This window comes from Xiphophorus hellerii, chromosome 19, assembly GCF_003331165.1.
Source record: "Xiphophorus hellerii strain 12219 chromosome 19, Xiphophorus_hellerii-4.1, whole genome shotgun sequence".
Taxonomy (NCBI): Eukaryota; Metazoa; Chordata; class Actinopteri; order Cyprinodontiformes; family Poeciliidae; genus Xiphophorus; species Xiphophorus hellerii.
Genome location: NC_045690.1, coordinates 27,342,555 through 27,362,911, shown reverse-complemented (window position 1 = coordinate 27,362,911; position 20,357 = coordinate 27,342,555). Strand labels below are relative to the sequence as shown.

The 20,357-nt window shown below is 36.9% G+C and overlaps 1 protein-coding gene across 3 annotated transcripts in view; it reads left to right on the top strand.

The window, feature by feature from the left end:
• npas3 (neuronal PAS domain protein 3) overlaps nt 1-20,357 on the top strand; it is a 292,717-nt gene that overhangs the window by 63,709 nt on the left and 208,651 nt on the right. For 2 of the 3 annotated variants that reach the window (XM_032548286.1, XM_032548287.1), the window contains exon 2: nt 15,331-15,429. The exons of the other annotated variant lie outside the window; for it this stretch is intronic. In XM_032548286.1, the coding sequence (XP_032404177.1) occupies nt 15,331-15,429 (99 nt within the window). The remainder of the gene's footprint in view (nt 1-15,330; nt 15,430-20,357) is intronic. 3 annotated transcript variants of the gene reach the window in all.

Genomic DNA, 20,357 nt, shown 5'->3' with positions numbered 1-20,357 from the left:
CTTCAAACATTAAGCAGTTCTGACAGCTAACAGAAGCCAAAGTGAAAATAAAGACTGCAGGATCTTGCTCAACATCCTCATCAGTGCTGAAGCTGTATGACAGTATGTGCTTGACAGGCTTGCAAGTAGTGTTTTGGAGCTCAAGTTGCTAGCTGAAGCCCCTCAACTCATCTGTTTTCATGTCAGCATTGTTTGAATGTGAAAGACCTGCATGAGGTCCCGTCTGTCAGTCAAGGACTTAATAAACATGCATATGTGCATCACAAAAGAAAACCAAAAACCTGTGGCCATGTAAAGGAGGAGCTATATTTTGGAGAACTGAGTTTTCCCTGGTGTTTGTGTTCAAGTAAGAGTGTATAGTGAGCTGCCAGAGAATCTGTGTAAAAGGTGTGACAGACGATAGACTATGAGAGATTTGGAACTCTAGGACAAAAGAAAAAAGGAATTCTGAGAGGGGAGCAGATTGAGGTTGACAGACAACGGATGGATCCGTGTCTGATTTCTGTTAGCTTTACTAGAATGGAGAAACAACAAAAAGCAATTCATTCTGCTTTCAGTATTCATTTCACCTCTGCTCAGCTGGCATTTGTCCTTCTACTTTGTTCTTTCATATATGTAAACTTTATCCCCCCACTCAAACCCCGCCCACAACCATTATGATGAGCTCATAAGAATCTATTGTGTAAATGTTTCATGGCTTTCAGTACATCTACTACTTTGCACATTTGACTGGAATAGCCATGAAACTGTGTTGCAGACTCCTAAGTCACAGATAGCTTCCCAGATAATGTAATATGTTCCCAATTTATTCACTAATGACGTACCTGAAAAACATAACCTGATGATCTTGACAGAGGCATCTTATTCCTGTTTGATCATCTCATGATGAACTTTAGCAATAAGTCACCAATAAGCTATTTCAGTTCAGAAACAATCTAATCATGGATTCTTTTCAAGAAGACACAGTGTCTATTTATTTCAATGAAGCGGTTTTCCTTCCATCGCCTTGAGAGAAGAATGGGCAACTGTCTACTCCAGATGATACACCAAGAGCAACACAATTAACTGGCCATTGGATTTGTTCATCAGAACAGGCCACAGTAAGATGTTGTGCCTGTACAGTGAAACATAGTTTGATAGAAACTATTTAAAATAGTTTTTTTATTGTCTTTTATTTTGTTTTGATGCTTTGCCATGTTGGCCTGGGGTTGGGATAGAGTGAGGCAGACGTGCGGTACTGGTAATTAAAATTTTATTTCAATGAGCACTGAGTCTGATAGTGCAACCTTGTTCTATTTCAACTTTTCTTCCCCATTCTCTCATTAACCCGCTTAAAATTAAGGGTGGACTGATTTATCATGGCGATTTTCTTAATTTTGGGAGATCAGTGATATCCCGATACTTACATGTGAAGCTGATCTTATCTACCTCAGCAAAATCTAAATATCAGCCACTGTCCTCTTCTGCTCAATAGTGAGAGGTTTGACTGACAGACATGGACTAACAGACATCAGGTCATGTCTGCATGTTTGCAGTTAACAACAGTCACCCCATTGTTGCCAACTCAGCAACCTTTTTGCTAAAATGAGTGACATTTCTGACAAAAATTTTATCAGTCAAAATCTGAATTGGTGGGTCAGGATTTTTAAAGATTGGTAATCAGAGATCGGCCAAATAACTGCAATCGGTGCAACCCTACTTAAAATATGTCTGCATCCTTCCATTTTCTTACATCATTGTCCCTAGTGGGGTCAGGAGGGGTGTTGGTGCCTCCAGCGAGACATTTCAGGCGAGAGGAGGGGTCACCCTGAACAGGTCGCCAGTCCATCGCAGGGCAACACAGAGACAGACGGGACAAACAACCATGCACACACACCTTAGGGGAATTTAGAGAGACCAATTAACCTGACAGTCATGTTTCTGGACTGTGGGAAGAAGCCAGAGTATTGCAATAAACGATAATATTGCTTGAAGATCATTTTAAACTGATGTAATGGTAATGATATAATAATGCAAGCACATCCTCGCAAAAATAAATACACTTTATTTAAAAAAAAAACACTTAACACTGGAACTGGTAAACAAAATAAACAAAACAACCAAAGATAAAAATAAAATCGACTCTCAGTTTCCGTTAACAAAAAATGCACTTGAATAAAAACTAAACAACATGAAACCAAAGTAAAAAAAAAAACAACATTCAACCAAAAGAGAACAGATTATGAAGTCTGTATACTATATTGCCCTTTAATAACCATTAGATTTAGATAGAGAAGATGGGCACATCCAACTACCTGATTCAATAGTTCACTCCTCCCTTATAAGGAAATGAGGACGGGAGCGGTCAGAGCACCGGAGCGGTCAGAGCACCGGAGCGGTCAGAGCACCGGAGTTGAGCCTTTTTTCATCCAGTGTCATCAGTAGGAAGAGAAAAAGGCAGGAAGAAACAATAAAGCTGACAAATTAAAATGAGGTAGATAATTATCATTTATCATGCGATTAATTGAGTTATTGTTTATCGCGACAGGCCTATACATGTAATAAAGTTGATGAATATAATTTAAGATTGGTTAAACAACTCCATAACCACCACCAACATAAATATGTAAGGAGCATAAAATATTCAGATATCCAGATATTACATGAATCCAAACTATTGGTTATTTCTGTTACATGTTTCAACAGCGTCCTGTAGTACACCGTTGCCTTTAAAGTACCTTGTTGTTTGGGTCTTCGCAGGCTTTTGATTGGTAGTAACACACATGTGGTGTGAATGACTGGGGTGAGAGCTGCTGGATGCTCTGTCTGTCTCTTCCATCCACTCTCTTGTTTACTGTGTCCTGCTGCGATGTCTGGCCATACAGAGAGGAGAGAAAATAGACATACTCTCTTTTTTCTTGCCTCCTGCTTCTTTCAATCCTTCTCTTTTTTTCCTTTTTGAAAACAAAACAAACTATGCTAACTAAAATCCAAAGAGGCAAAGCACCACACAAACTAAACAGTGATGAATTCAAACATCAAAGTCATTTTAAAGAGGGGTTTTAACAATTTTAGAGACTACACCTGTGAGCAAATCATTCTTTTTAGGTTAATTCTATTTAATCATAATTTTGTGGTAGACTTTGGTAATCTATTTTAAGGCAGTTTAAAGTTCCAGTACTGTATTTAAATGTCTGTATTTTCTATTTTCTTGTCCTCTTCTGCTCCTCTCCAACCAAATGTCCAAAGAACCTTTTTGTTCAGACATGAGGACTGCATGATTTCTCTTATCTTTCTGATGACATGTCCGCTCACACAGATGTTTAAACTCAAACCAAGGTTAGTGGGGTTATCATCATCTCAAACACAAGGCTCCCTTCCAAAACTCTGTTCTTTAATTCGTCGGAGAGGAAAGAATGGTGAAAGGTCTTAATAGAAATTAGCTGAAAAACTTGCATTGAGTAAACGAAATGACTTCTTTGTCTTCCCAACTCTATCCCATCTGTACAATGAGATTAAATTGCCACAACTGAAGGTGTATTAAAAACAGAAACAAGATACATATAATAACAATTTCACAATTTAACTTATAAAATGAGTGAAAATGCTCTGAAATATAGGGAATAAATAATAAAACCTATACATCAAATTCTAAGTTTGAACTACTAAACTAAGCTTAAACACTTAACTAAAGGTTTCGCATTGATTTATATATTGAGTGTAGGGCTGTAACAATTCCTCGATTGATTCGAGTACCTCAATTATTAAAATTGCTAGAGGAAAATTTATATGCCTCGAAAAGTTTTGTTTAATTATTTAGTGCACTGTGTTCCACCCAAGACGTTATTTGTGATACGCAGCGCTCTCACTCCCGCCTCTGAGTTGTTGACAAAAGCTAAGTGCTAGCGGCATAACGTCCAGATTTTTAATGTCCAGATTTTTGCCCTGTTTCGCGGGACCAATAAACATCCTTAAAATGACTGGCGTGATGCCTGGAGTACGGCAGCCTTTCTTCTCCCGGAGCTGCTGGTTCAGAGCGATCGCCGTGGAAGATCGCGGTGGGAGTATTTATGCAGGTGAGCGGATAGACTGAACATTGCAGGTGGCTGCGCTGTAGCTGATGTTTAAGTGTAGCTTCACAGACAAACTGTAAAGTTAATGTAATTTCCTCCCGGTCTCAACAAATGGATAGCGGAGCGCATCGTGGCGGTACTTAGCTGGTAGATGTTTCTGTGTGTGACGAACAAAGCTGTCGAATCCCGTCACTAATGTTGACACAAAAGCTATAAATGTCTGGGTAAGGTGAGAGTTCATCTCTTAAATTGACTGAAGATGAATACATGAACTAAAAGCTGGAGTATAGACATTTTTATAAGCGTTTGTGAGCCATTTAATTATTAAAATGAATATAATTTCAGATTTGTGTATAACTTTTCTTCAGGTTAACTTAGAAAGAGAGTTATTGTTACATGTTAATTTTCTAAACTACAGAAAAGTTATTGTTAGGGAAACTCAAATATGAAAAATTGGACTGATGTTGATATTTGATAGTAACACTACGTTACATTTACCAATATTTTATTTCAGGATTTTTTTTTATCCAATTACTCTATTAATCATGAGAATAATCGATAGAACACTGGATTACTAAAATATTTGTTTACAACAGCCCTACATGAGTGTATGAATACGTGTCAATGTGATGGTACATGCACCACTTTGTGTGGTCAATATTACTGGGAAATGGTGTGTAAATGCTGTCCATTTATCTTTTATGGTAATCATTTCTTGCTCTGGGCAACAGTTTGAATATGGATGCCAAAATAAAACAGAGCCAGGCATTCTTTGTTTATACGGTCCAATTTATGAATTTATCCATAACAGAATTCCCAGTTCTGTTTGAATCCCATCCTGAAACCCTGATGGGATGTATCCTTCTCTTTCCTATTTGAGAACCTTGATTCTGCTGGATGAAGCCAGTAAAGGAGATACTACTTTGATTGTATTTTTCACTTTCTTTAACACAGAAAGTACTGCTGGATCAGTTCTTCTGTGGTTTTGTGTCAGTTGTTTCAGGATTTGACTGAAAAGTTTTCGGGGTTATCGGGTTGTGATGGGGGACCATTGGAAAGAGTCTGTGGCTTCAATATGGGATCAGTGTAGCTCTCTTTGTTTTGTCTTTAATGCAGCCATTCATCGGACATGCATGGCTACATTAATGAAATAAGAGGGTTGATTTAATAGTTTAAATCTATTTAAACTATTAGATTTTAATAGACAGAGAATCAATTTAAAACAGTTTTCCTCCAAACTACCACAGCCAGCAAACAGCGTGGGCCCAACACAGTGAGCCAGGTTCTGGTCCTGCTGGGGGTTTCTTCCTGTTTAAGGGGAGTTTTCTGTTCTGCATGCTCAGTGTGAAAGATTTCTGCAGTCAGTGACTTTGCTGGGTTGTTTTAACCTATTTGAATCATGAACTAAATTGACTCCATTGTTGGATAACTAGAGTCAATTTAGAATATGTCTGTAATATTGGATTAGATATAATTATTTATTTTTGGCAATGTGTCTTGACACAACATGTGATTTGAGTTGGTGCTATTTAAATAAACTGAATTCTGTTCAGAACCAGGTCAGACTGGATTACAAACTCTGAGAACGGACTAATTCTGCATGCTAACTGAACCAGGTACACTCCCATATTCACATCCACATTCACGTTGTTTCTCTGTCTATGAATTAAAGAGTTAAAACTGTTATTGGAAATCTGTATGTTTGTCTTAAAACATTTACAAGAAAAAAATTGAAAAAGTTTGAAATCTTAATGTCTAAGATCTTGTTTGGGCGATCTCTTTTAGTCATGTTGAATCATTTTTTGGGGGGAAAATATCAATGCTTTTTTTTCTTTCTTTTTTAGAATAACACATTTTTAACATTTCCTGCTATTTTTAGTTTTTTTTTACTGGTTACTGGTGAACAAAAAGAATTAGAATGGGGACAATTTTGATTTGTCCCCATGACTTGTTGAACAGTTTGAATTACTAGATAAACAGATGAATCTGAAAAAAAGACAAAACAGAAACAGAAGAGCAGAATGGGATCTTGTGAAGGTGTGTTAGTGTGTGACAGACTTACTGTCTTGAGTGTGTGTGCGCATCATTTGTACATGTTCAGGGCAACTTGAGCAAATCCTTCTTATGACTGTGTTCTGCATAGTCATAAGAAGAAAAGTCATAAGAAGAAATAGTCATAAGAAGACTATTTCTATAAGAAGACTTCTTATGACTTCATAGTCATAAGAAGAAAAAACAAACACAAAAAAAAAGCAAAGATCATTTTTGGACCCTCAAACTGGCAAATAACTCCCCTTCTTTATATAGAAAAATTAAATAAGTAAAACACAATTTAAAACTTCTAAAAATCCATGGCCATAGACTGTTGTACAAATATTTTACAGAAATAAAATATTTCTGTAAAATATGTGGGGCGTGGGCGTGTGGGTGTGTGTGTGTGTGACATACTGCAGAATGCTTCTACCTGTAAATGTCAGCCAGTTGTTCTCAGGGATGACAGCTAAGAAATCAGCGGTAAATTAGGCTGGAAGCCTGCTAAAGAGGTGATTAATAAACATGTCATCTATGCGTGGATGCATCTGTGAGTGTAAAGAGGTGTGTGTGGGGGTGTGTGCATGTGTGTGTGTTTGGGTCTGCTGACATGGACCCCATTTACTTTAAGACAGAAGTAGGTGAGTGATGAATAAAGAATAAAGATATCTGAAAAACATGGACAGAATAACATGGTAGGATGGAGTATTAGTAAGTTGTGTTGATTTACATAGAAACAGAAAGTAGCTTCAAACTGCTGCATTCAAAAGGGGACAGGTTGTCTCTAGTCTCTAAAACAAAGGGGATTTTTTCTCTTACCCAGTTCTAAGAAAAAACAGAGACTTACTCTGTTTTTGCATACGTCTACCTTTCTGTCTGCAGACGCCACAATCCAACTGTGCTCCATTATTCCAGAGCCAGGATGCCGCTTCCTCTTTGTCGTTGTTAAAATAAAAAGAGAGATGGTAAAGCTTCGCCCTTCATCACACTTAGCCCGGCGACCGTGCTGCTCTCTAATGGAACTTCATCCATTTCAAATGACAGAATCCATTATGGCTGCATGCACTGCTCTTCAGCGCAAGTGTTGCATGCACTGGATTTATTCTAGTTATTTGCAGATAATGTGTGCAAACTAAACTGAGCCACATTTTTTTCTCATGCACATGCTTAGCTTGAGGTGGGGTGGTGGATGTAAGACACTTAGAGAAAATCTACAAATACATTTATAAAGAGCTCTTGTATGATTATTATAGTTTGTGTAACAACTTCCTTGTTTTTATTTATTTAGAATTTTTCTTTAAACCAAGCTCTGGGTGCTTATTCTGGCTGATGCATTGTCTAATGCTTACGTAATGTTTAAAATACCACCATTAAAATACCAGATAAAATACAATTTTTATTCTAGGTATTTATTATTATTTTATATTATGTGACCCAAAACAGGACTATGTATAACACTTCTTCCCTGGACCCCCTGTATTTTCAGGGGCCCGGGGCCACAGCTGTCAATGAAAACCTAAAATACGCGAATATTTGCCACTTCTACAAATGCTTAAAACTGTCTATTTTAAAGGGGCAGTATTATGTGTTTTCCAGCCACATAAAACCATTTTATAGCACAATCTAGTAATTATATTACCTTCAGTTGTTATGAAAATGCTGTATATAGCAAATATGACTTAAAATAAATTTGACTTTGTGATTTACTCCCTGGGCTGCACAGTCCAAACATACCGCAGCATGCATTAATACACACGTCTTCCACTTTTAGGGGTACAGCGATCAGCACCATTGAAAATAGATGACATTTTTGGACTAGCTTCGTAAACTCTAGACAACAGTGTGTCAATGAGCATTATGTCTAGGTGTTCGATCTTCTCAAGCTTCACTTTCTTTTAAATAATTTTGAAAAACTATGGGAATTGAGAGATTTTCTGTGAATATTTTTAAGTTAGATTCCACAGAAATCTGTGAATACTGAGAGGTGTTTAGTAACATAAGAACATGATTTTAGGAGCAAGCCTTTATAGAGTACATTGTTGAAAACCACAAAAATTTCAAGGAATCACAGAATGAGTATCTGACTTTTTTATAATTGTTGAATTGAGGAACTATCTACTTGTTATCTGGATTTAATGAAATGTCATCAGAAAATGTAAAGCTAAATGTTTCATTAAAAAAAAAATTGAACAGGTGTCCTATTAAAGCTGTTGGGAAGTACCAGTTAACCCAATTCACCTCCCCATCACCCATCAGGGAGCTTAGAATGAGAATATTGACCGTGGAAACAAACAAAAAAAATCTAAATAATTTATTTTCTCCTTTAAATGGAGGGCTACTTCTCTGTGATAGACTAGTGTAAAAGAAGAACAACCTTTCAGGCATGCTGCAATGTGCCACAGTAGTTTAATGTTGTCACCAGACAGGGTTTGTTACAGAGCAGTAACATACATTCAGAATGACATTTTGATTAGCCAATCATATTTTGATTTGTAGTTCACATGTATTCTGCACCCCTCCAAAGTATTGTTGTTGACCCAATAAAGCTGATATTGGTAACAGATCTTTGTCAGTGGAAATGGCCTCAGCTGGTTAGGAGCCAGTTTATTGGTGCAGCTCGGCATTCACTGAGAGCTGTCAGTTTCTATTGGTCGATAGCTGTGAATACCTGAGGACATCAGTTGTCTCTATGCTTCTTATGACTTGTTGTCTGTATTTTGTAGATATTTCAACTATCACTGCTGCTGTGGCCATGTACCAGCTTTTAGGTTTCTGTTGTTAGAAAAGATAAGTTTGTTTTCAGATACTCCAGACATCTGCATGTCTTTAGACTCTCCCCAGCAGAAGAATTGATAAACTGTAACTCTGGTTTTAAAGTTTTTGCACTGACTAGCAATCAGTTTTAGAATTCATTTTAAAATTTTGATCTACACCGTCACAGCTTTATGTGATTAAACTCTGTGCTTAATTCATAAAGAAATAAGTCATTTTATTGAATTTTATTTAATTCTGCACTGAAGGAAAACTGAGAGGTTGAACCTGAACCAGAACATGAGCACTAACTGTGGACAGCTGTTTCTGTCAGTGGTGTGTATGGCTGTTGCAGAGGGTGGACGTTTGACCCTGCCCTGGAAGTACTTGAACAGTCTCATAACAAACAACGTGGTTACACCAAATAAACACTGATGTGTATTCTTGTATTTTATTGGTATATGGGTGTGTGCGTGTGTGTGTATGTGTGGCAGTGTCGCTCCCCACTAAACTGACACATTTTCAATCACACGGTTTATTCTGTGGAAATTGTTGAGAATGAGAAAAAAGACCAGATTTCTGCAGCTCTATGGGCTACAATAGGACAAGCCAGGATTAGGTTTTTTTTATTTTTTACTTTGTGCGAATGTGTGTGTGCGTGCCTGTGCGTGTAAAACCGTATGTGTATGTATTCCCAGACAATGCCCTGGTAGCCAATTTGTAATATATAGTCAGCCTTGAAAAATGGCCCAGATCTCCCCTTCGCTGTCTGCAATTTAGCTCTGCCTGCACCCGGCAATACCCATTGTGCTGCCTCCCACCACTGCCATTTTGGCTTGATGGAGTGTGTGTTTAGATCTAGTGTGTCTGCGTGTGCATTTCAGTGTGCTTTTACCTATAAGTCAGTCTTTGGATGTGTGTCGATGTGCACAAACCAGTGACATTGTTTATTCACAGGTTATTGAATTTCTGCTTGTGTATCTTTGCCTGTGTCATTATGTGACTGTGTTTGTGTGTGTGTGGTATCGCATTGAAATTGTTTGCCCAAGTCTTTATCCTGTGAATATAGTAGTTAATGTGGCACAGCAACAGGTCTGTCAAAATTAGAGAAAGGTGCACAATCCAAATGAAAACCAAGAAAAAGTTGAGGAAGTAGCAAAAGGGATGATTGAATAAGAAAGGGGGAAAAAAGACAAAATCAGAATGAAAAATATATATATTTTTTTAAATCTATGTATACGTGTACACGAAAACAAATGATGGCAATAAGGATTAATGAGAACACAGATTATGGTTAACAGAACCGAAAAATGAGTTTCTAAAAGTTAGGTAGAGTGACAGAGGAAGACGAAAGAGGAAATAATTTGCTGCAGAGATGGAGATACAGAGGCAATAGGCAATGTAAGTGATGCAAGAAATGTTAGAAAAGGAGGGAAGAACAGAGTGGGGAAAAAGGAAAGAGAAAAAAATAATGGGGAATGGGGACAAGAGAGGAAGAGATCATGGAAAGAAAAAAAGTCACTGTAGAAAGAAAAAAGAGAGAGCCAGAGAAATGGAGTAGGAGTGTGATGTTGCTGAAAGAAATAAGTGACGTGATGAGTGACCTTATGAACCTCATTCTTTCTCTGGAGATTGATTGTTTTACCAAAGGTCTCACTTCTGTTAATAGCAGACACAGCAGGGTGGAGAGGTCAGCTGTGAGTGTGGGTTTGTGTGACGGAAACTTCATTTAATAAAGAAAAAACAGGACCATTTCTTTCTGTTCTTTGAAATAAAAGGAATCTGACCTACAGTCAATTCATTTACATGAAAAGGAAAATATTGGTGAGTCTATAATAAATAATATAGTATATTCAGCTCTGGAAAAAATTAAGAGACCACTTAAAATGATCAGTTTCTCTGATTTTACTTTTTATAGATACATGTTTGAGTAAAATGAACATTGTTCTTTTATTCTATGAACTACTGACAACATGTCTCTGAAATTCCATGTAAAAATTTAGTAGTTATTTGCAGAAAATGGTCAAAATGATTAAAAAGATTACCTCAAATAATGTAAAGAAAACAAACTCATATTCATTTAGAAACAACAATACTAATGTTTTAACTCAGGAAGTGTTCAGAAATCAATATTTGGAGGAATAGCCATGAGGTTTTCAATGGGGTTCAGTGCAGTGGTCCCTTAATATTTTCCATAGCTGTATATGATCATTGTAAAAATGATCATATAAAACTGTACAACTATTCCCATAGTAGTGCAGCGTTGGGAACAATTGCCCATAGCTAGGGTATAGTTAGGTGATGTGGAGGTGACATTTTCCACAATTCATGGTTCCATCGATTGTAAGATGTAATCAAAGTAGCAAAGACCTTCAGACTATCACCATGTTTGTCGGAATGATTCTCCTTTGATGAAAAGCGGTGTTAGAAATAGTTCACAAACTGTTCCACTTTTGTTTTCTTAGTCCACAGAATATTTTGCCAGAAACCTTGAGGATTGTCACCATGTTCAAAAGTGAGACGGGTCAAAGGTGTTTGACGGGTGTTTGGTCAGCAGTGGTTTTAGCCTCGGATGCCCATGGATCTCAGTCTGTTTTTTGTATCTGAATCATGACCCCTGACCTTCAGTGAGGTGATCGTCTCAATGATGTTTTGTTGTTTTTCAACCCCAGGATAAAACAATGCCACTCTTGGATTACTGATTGACAGCAGTAAAGATAGAGCAAAAATCGGGTGGATGGAAAGGCAAGGTTTTGTGCTTTGAAACCATCATTTTCATGTTTCGCTGTGATGTATTTTTCCTGGAATAAATGTAAAATAAGCCACACAACTCAGAGAGGTCTGAGGTCATGCTTTACCTCTGTAACTGGAGAGGTAAAGCATGTGTTGGTGCTTCAGACTGAGGGCAGGAACCAAGTCTTGCTTGATAAGGAAACCACCATCTCCACAAAGCTTTTCTACACAGGAAAAATGCAGTGCTGTAAAATTTTCTGGTATATGGCTGCACTGAATATGTTGATCTATTGACCTCATTTGCCCAAATTAGATGATCCTGATTGTCTCTTGAATCGGCTTTGCTTCATAATCCGTTCAAGGCTTGAAGTAAATGATGTTTTTCCCTTATCCTCAACTTTCTAAATGATCTACTTAGAAACAGCACTGTGCGAACAGCCAGCTGCTTTAGCGATGACTTTCTCTGGCTTACATTCTTTAACTCTCTATTGGCTTGGCTCACGCTGAGCATGAGCACAGCAAATGTCAAAGTCAGACAGCGGGGGCGTGGGGTTGGACCTTTAGATCCTGAAAGCATAAAAAACACCTGGTAAAAGCACACACAGGGTCAGGTGCGACCCCGCCGGACCGCTCACAGAGTAAAAAACTTGTGTGGTCCAAATGACCCCATCTCTTAAGACCAAGGCAGGGTTAAAAAAGAAGTAAAACAAAATGTAATGTCCAACATACATTTTTCAATCTGTATGCAGGACAGCTGTTAAGTCACCAGTCTTCACTAAGATGATTTAAGCCACAACATGACATTCGTTTATTGTTTATTAGAGTGGATCCCTTGTATTTGAAGGGGTTAGCAGCCACGACCATCCACAAACAACTGAAGTTTATGAATACTTAAAACCTTTTCTAAAAATGCTTATAACTACCTATTATATAGTTCAGATACAAAATATACCTTAATATGCATTAAAACACACATTGGAAACATTGTTGGTTCTACCACAGAAGTTAACATCTGCGGTTTCTTATCTCCGCTCTTGGTGGGACAGCCAATCAGTGCCAAGGAAAATGAATGTGGCTTCTGGATTGGCTGCTTTGCAAATGCTAACCAATAGCATGTCAAGTAGCATTGTGCCTTGCTGTTTCAGCTTCTCAAGCTGCATTTTCTGCATAATTCTTTAGATGAGCTCAACAAAAAAAATCTGCAAGTAGTAAAATTACTAACCAATAATTTGAGTTACATTCCAGAGAGAAACCTGCAAATAGTTTAATGTGGGAATTCTGAACTGTGAATAGTTAAGTTCCCTGTGGCTCTGTTTGATTTAAATTGATACATTTATGTGTAAAGAATAAAAAATTTCAGTTTTAATGTACTTAGGAAAGTAAGCAATGGAATCTGTCTGTCATTTACTATTATTTAAATAATTCCTGCTGCTGCTCCATGGATTAACCATTGTCATGATCCAGAATCCTTTTTCCAAATAGCCACAGTCTTAGTTTTACTGCTTTTAAAAACATTTTTAACAGATATGTTCCCTAAACATGCATCAAATCAAAAAGCAATCCAATTTCTAGACTTTATCTGGGTCATTTAATCTGGAAAGCAGCTCTTTGTGTTCTGCTGTTGCTGTAAACTGAAACAGGTTATGCCGGCGCTGCCCTCACTTCAACCTCTGACAGGAACAATAGTGGGCAGCTCGCCTCAGAAAACTGTTTTACAGTAATACATGTCCACAAAACAAGAACGACATTATCAATGGTTTCATGGTGCGCTACACAGTTCAGCTAATGTTCTCCTGGAAGCTGACACTGCTTCACTGTTTCTCTTTTTTCTTTCCTCTCCCTCTCTAGCCTCTCTTGCTCTGCCTCCGTTTCGTAGTTTTTCTTCTCTTCTCTCTTTTATTTTTCTGACTTCTCCTGTGCTCTTTTTTTTCAGTATGAAAAATCCACATCAACATGGGTTTTGACAGCCTGTCTTTGGTGGGTGTGTAAAATTTGAATAATTCTCTGTGCATAGACTCTGGGGCGGCTTTGTGTTTTGTATTTGACTGCGTCGCTTTGCCTTCCTGTCAAATCCCAGCCAGCACCATTTAGCATTGCTATAAATATATAAACGGAGAAATAAAGCAGTTAAACTGCAGTTGTATCTGTTTATTCCTGAATATTTCACAAACCTTGAGCTGTTTAGTCGACCAGTGGATAAAGAAAAAGATGTCTTTTTCTTGCTGTTTTTTTTTTTACTGCTAGGTGACATTTAATCACTGAACGTTTAACATGATGTTGAGACGCTGTTGGTTCCTAACAAGCCAAGTTAGGTTGAAATTTTGTGCCGATTTATCTGAATCACAATCAACTTTATTTGCCAAGTTTGCAGGAATAAACAAGGAATTTCACTCTGGTTTTCATCACTGTCAATCAAAGAACAGTCACAAAACAACAAGCTACAATATTAAACAAACTAGGGCTGTCAATGCAATTAATCTAAAACGTTTTAATGCCTTAATATTACATAATGCAGATTTACTCATTTTCACATAAAAGCCTCTCTCCTGCTAAGGGTTACCTAGTCCACAGCAGCGCTTTACACGGTTAACCACAGTTTTGTACAAAATTCATAATTGCAGAGTCACAAATGTGAGAGAAAAGATGAACGAGGAGTTAGACTGGTGGGCTCAGCGGCAACACTGAGGTTAGAGCTGCGCCACACATACAGTGGCTTTAAGCCTCATGCGGCCGTTCTGAGTTTGAATCCCGTTGGTTCCTTGCTGAATGTATTTCCCCCTTTTTTCTTCCCCCTTTAGATTAGTGTCAAATAAAGGCCACTAGTGGCAAAAAATTGTTAAAAAACAACAAAAATAACAGTCATCTACGTTTGGATAAAACCAAGATAGTATGTATCTTATCCATTTATTGTGACGATGAATCATTGTTCCACCAAAGGAGCACAATCAATTTACATTTCATTTGTAAATTGTGTTTGAAACAAATGACTTCTTTTAAACCGTCCTTAAACCTAGAAAACTGAAATGTTTGGTTTGAGACATTAAAGCATTTTCTTTAATAGTTTTGAAAATGTGCAATTTTACATTTCAAGCTTACAAAATTTAGCAAAGCGATTAATTTAAATTTACCACAACGCTGGAGTGTGATTAGTCTGATAAATTATTTTAATCGATTGACAGCACAAAGAAACACACCTAGTAAAAAAGGAATAGGATAGTAAGAACAGACTACAGTAGGACAGTATAAGGGTGTGTGAGTGTGTGCAGCCTTTTTGTTGGCTTAGATTCCTCAAGGCTTTTTCTTAAAATTTTTGTTTTACATCTTGCATAAATTATCACAGAGATATTGTATTATTTTTTTGGTGAAACATTTCTTTGAACAGAAAATTTAGAACATTATTTTTTAGATGGAGAGTTTATTTTTCATAATAGATACTGTGTCTATATTCGTTGGATTTTCTATTCCATTGAGCTAAAAATGCCCATTTTTCAATTAGTTTCTGATATGACAACATCAAATTGTTAATACTGTTTAAAAAAATACTTTCATGTATAGTATGTGCCTGCCAGTGGTACTTGTACTTCACTTTGTATTAGATTAATACATGTATTCTTAATATCTATTCTCCTTTTCCCCTTTTACAATGGTGCTGATATTTTGTCCTGTTTATTTTCCCCTCACTCTCTCTACTTTTCCTGGTTCTGTGTCCTAAGGCTGTCGTTTAAGAACTTTTCCACGCTTTATCTTTGTGTGTGTTTCACAGTGACCCCTACTGGGAGCGGCCGTCTAATGCAGGCAGCTGCTCGAACGCCCGGCCCAAGACCCTTCACCTGGCCGGCCAGCAGCATACCTCCTCACCATGGTAACGTTGGCGTCAGCTCCTCAGTAGCTGTAGAATTAGCAGTGGTAGATTTTGTGTTTGTGTTATGCATCTATCAAGAGCAAATGATGAATGATAACTGGGATTAGGTTGTTTTCTGCCTAGTTTGAGTCTCTCTTTTTTGGGGCGTCAGCATTTTTTATGATACCGTGCCGTCACTGGTTGAAAAATATTTATAGAGTTGGTTGCATAATTAGTTTTAAAAAGTCCTCCATAACCTGAATGTGTTCTAGAAAAATGCTGTGTTTTTCTGAAAACCCAAAGTCAACTTATCCATTTAAAGTTGACCATTAAATGCCCTGGTTTAGTCACAAATTTAAAATCCAACACCTTTGCTTGGCTTAGAGTTAAGGTTTTATTGTCTCTTACTAATATTAACCCAGTGGTTAATATTAGATTAGATATTTGCTTGGCTTAGAGTTAAGGTTTTATTGTCTCTTACTAATATTAACCTAATGGTAGTTAATAAATGGATAAAAATAATTGTCCTGAAAACATTAATGCTCACTTTTTGCCAGTATTCAAACCTTGAAGGATTTGTTTAATTTATCAATCAAAATCAATCAATCAATCAAATTTTATTTGTATAGCACATTTCAGCAGCAAGGCATTTCAAAGTGCTTTACATCATAACAAACACAGAATCACATAGTTGCTTAGAGATAAAAACAGAAGAAGACCAAAGTTTTTTTTTATTATCATGTAACAAATTGATATATTGGATTTAACAAAACCTTAATTTAATTAAACTGTCAGTCAATGAGTTTAAAATCAGCGGTTTTGTGCACTCATTAAAATGATTCACCAACATGTTTTTTTTATTAAAGATAGTGTAGTTAAAAAAAAGTCAAGAATTCAATTCTTCTTTGGTAACGAGTGCAGTCTGAATTTATACTAATCTAAATTTAGAGTCTGTGTAAAATAAAGTGGTTTTCAGAGATTATCTTAACATATGTACACAGTGGTGAAAGAATAAAGGAAAATATGGAATAAAACCCACTAAAGCTAGTAAAATATTTCTTTACATGTGAGAATATTATCTTTTGTTCCGCTTTTTATTATAGAGCAACTGACAAGTAAGTGTGAACATTTGTCATCATATTTATTTGATCATTTTCATAATAAATTTTAGTTACTGAGGGTAAATAAAAACAAAACTGACAGATTGATCAGAAATGTTGTTGTTGCTCTTTTCTCAATTGTTTGTCCCACGAGAACATCAACGTCAGAATATCAGTCAGTTTGGAAATATGATTAAATGCAGTTACTGTGTGTATGCCTTGGTATGTGTATTTTTTAACGTCTACATATTTACATGAAAACGTGTTTCTCAATATGTACTGGTGTTCTGTACTGATTTCAGAAATCTGTCATCCCTCTGCAGACCATCATCCTCACTTTTGCTGGAAAAAAATAGATTTGACCCTAGGAAGTGAACTCATGCCTGGTGCATTGTATAAAATATTTAGTTTTCGTGTCCACGTTAGATTACAGTACTAGAGAAAAAAGGGGATTTGTGACAGAATGTGGCAGAGCTGAGAGGTGACAGCAGTCAGTAGCTCCTAATTCAGTAAACCTAAGCATGTGAAGGTCACTCTGGAGCAGGAACTGCACAGATAAAAATAATGACCAAGTGAACAACTTCCAGGCACTACAATTAAACCCCAGATGCAGGTTTTAACAGTCAGGTAAATTAATGCCTAAATCACTGGTGTGAGTCATGACTCACTAACAAAAGATAAAAAATAAAACAACAAACTATTACTCATGCCCCCTTTTCAGAAAACAGGGTTAATAAGCTCTGAGTTGATGGCAGTTACTCTGAATAAACTGACCCGGCTTAATGATACCCAGAGTCTTTGGTTTCAGAACAGGAGATATCAACTAGGTAACTCAACTCTGAGTCAAGTTACCTGAGTTAAGCCTAAGCATGAGTATAGACGCCCTCATCAATGGAGTGCAGATAATGCGATTCACCATGGCAACAGGAGTAAAAAGAAGCCTGCAAGTGTGCATATCTGTCCAGTGGAATTAGAAATGTAATGAGAGCATAAGCAGAATATAGAACATATTATATATGTTAAATATGTTTTGACATATTTAGCAAAGTATTGCTAATTATGTCAATACCTAGCAATAGTGCAAAATAGCAAGTGTTAGCATGGCAGACAGTCAATGTGTGAGTGTGATTTTGCAGAGAATTAGTAATATTCTTGACGGTACAAATATTTAACGTTCAAAAGAAGAAGGATAATTTTATTTGTCTGAACCAAATATCCATAACTACTGTACTTAGGACACCCAAAAATAAATGAATAGATTATGCCTGAAGTGTTAAAATGTGGTAATGACTACATTACCGGTTTCACCGATATCTGGCTTTCTGAAACGGAAAACCCAGGATATGCTCATAGTTACCCCAGAACTTACTCAAGAGTTTCACTTATCTTCCTGTCTGAAACGGGGCCCTGCTCAGGTATTTGTGCGTGTCGGGGTGTGTGTGAGTTTGTCTGCTGTGTTTATGTCTGTCTTGCTCTGGCTTAGTGTGACACTAATGCAATGGGCTTGTGTATGTTTGAGCGCTCACGTCTACAAGGTGAAATTGAGATAAATGGTGGAGCAGCTGGGGGGCCCAAGATGTCCTCTCCACCTGTCTGTCCTGCTTATATACTTATATGTGAGCATTTATGTGTGTTTAGGACTCTGTATTTACTTTGATTGTGTGTGTTTTTATTTGTTTATTTGTACATCTATGTGCAAATCTCAGCCTGTGGTGGTGAGCTGTTGTATGGAGGTTTGTTCTTCTGTAAAAATAAGCAGAGTTTCATACATATAAGGAGACGAACAGTTTGGGGTGATTGATATAAACTTAATACAATTTTGTGGAACTGTTGTGATAACAACAAAGATTATGATTTAAAAAAAACAACTGTTTATTACTTATTTTTAGGTAACTGTATGGATGTGATTACCTTAGACACAATTACTGTCTTTGAAAAACATTCCCAGTGAAGTACACTCATTCAGGACTCCACTGTCTTAAACAAATGTGAATTATATCACTAAACTGCACTTAGTCATATTTCTGGATTTACTGACATTTTATGATGCTCTCATGGAACTAACAGCAGAGAAAATATCAAGAATAACATTTCCGATTATATAGTCACTTTGGGTTTTTCTTGAATTTACCTTCAGTAGCTGAAATTTATCATGAAAATAATAAACCAAAACTCTTATCATGATAGGAAGTGTTTCAGAATTTATTCTCTATCTAGATTTATGTCAGCATTCTGACTGGGCCACTGCAAAACATTAATAAATAAATGACTTTAAACCTTAAACCTATTTACTGTATTTAAGGAATATGAATAATTATGGTCTTAAATGTGTAGAATGCAGAAATAAATACAGTAAAAAATAAAGACATAAATAACATGGTTATATTGTTTTAAATTTTCAGAACTTGAATACCGTTTATAAATGTTGCAGCACAAAAAACCTCTGAAGCACAACTTCTGTCTTCATGAAGTTAAAACTGGAGTCAGAAAAATTGGTTGGAGAATTTTTCTCTTGTCTTTGGTGAAAGGCCACTAACCATTTCTCACTCTAGCGCTGGACCTGAGTGTTTGTTTTGGTTGTATTGACCCAGAATGCCCTGTGCTATTATCCGTTAACTGGTTTTGGAACGGTCTCTGGTCTGCTTGGTGTTCACATTTGAACCGCACCAGATAGTTTGCTTCAACCAAATACAGTCTTAGGTTTGCTTTTTTGGTCCACATTAGAGTTTGACTGCACATTCACAACCAAACTTAGTTGGAGTAACAGGGCTGGTGGGAGACGATGTGTCTCTGCTGTCCTACTACAGGCTCAAAGGAAATCTTCCCCTTTCACATTCTCTATTCCACCACTCCAACATGTTCAGAACATATCATAACTTTAGTGCTTCAGAAAAAAAACACCTTCTCATTTACTGTATATTGTAAATATATGACATTTAATCTATTTTTCTTTCTAATGTTTGTTTCCTTACTCCTTTCTATGTCTTCCTTCCTTCCCTCCTCTCCTTCATCGGGCTTACCTTTGTACTTGCTTCCTCTTCATGTGTCTGTCTCTCTGAGAATAGTTTAGATGGCGGGGGTGTGATGCACTCTGATGTGAGCTCTGTCTTCTCTCCAATGTCGCACGAGTCGACTCTAGCGTGTTGCTGACTTTGGTTAACTTTCTTTCTTTGATGCCACACCTTCTCTCTCACCTTGCCTTCTTTTTCTAACCTACTTTCACCTTCGATTTTTTTTTGTCACTCGCCAAAACAATAGATCCTTCTTTTCTCCATCTGACTTTTTATTTCAAAGAGAACATCCGAAATTCAATAATTTAACCCTCTCTCTGTCTTTGTCTTTATTTTTCTATTTTTCATCACCTACCTGTGTCTTTGTCTGACAGGGAACATGTTAATAATGGATTGCATAGATTCAGACAGGGAGAAAAATATGAGCACATGAGCATAAGGTATTCTTTAAAGTTATATTGTGAAAGGCTGTGTGCTGCTGTCAGTCTTCGGGTTCTTCTCCTTTTTAACTAATCTAACCAAAATCTACTTTTGTGTTCTAAAAAGAAGATAGATTGTGGAGTCAAAAAACATGCTGCTTGTTTGAAGCTGCATTCAAAGTATAGCAGTCTGTTTCATTCTGTCTTATTCCTGGGACTCCTTTTATTTGTTTGTTTTCGACAAGGATTGTAAATCTAATGTTTAATCTCTGAATCATCAGATATGAGCATGATAAGAACAGATCATTTTTCCTTACCTGAGTTTGATCTGTCATGAGAATCAGGACATGATGTTTCTCAATAAATAGTGTTGTCTAAGCTAATACAGGGTTTATTAAGGGTTCACTGTGGTTTTAATA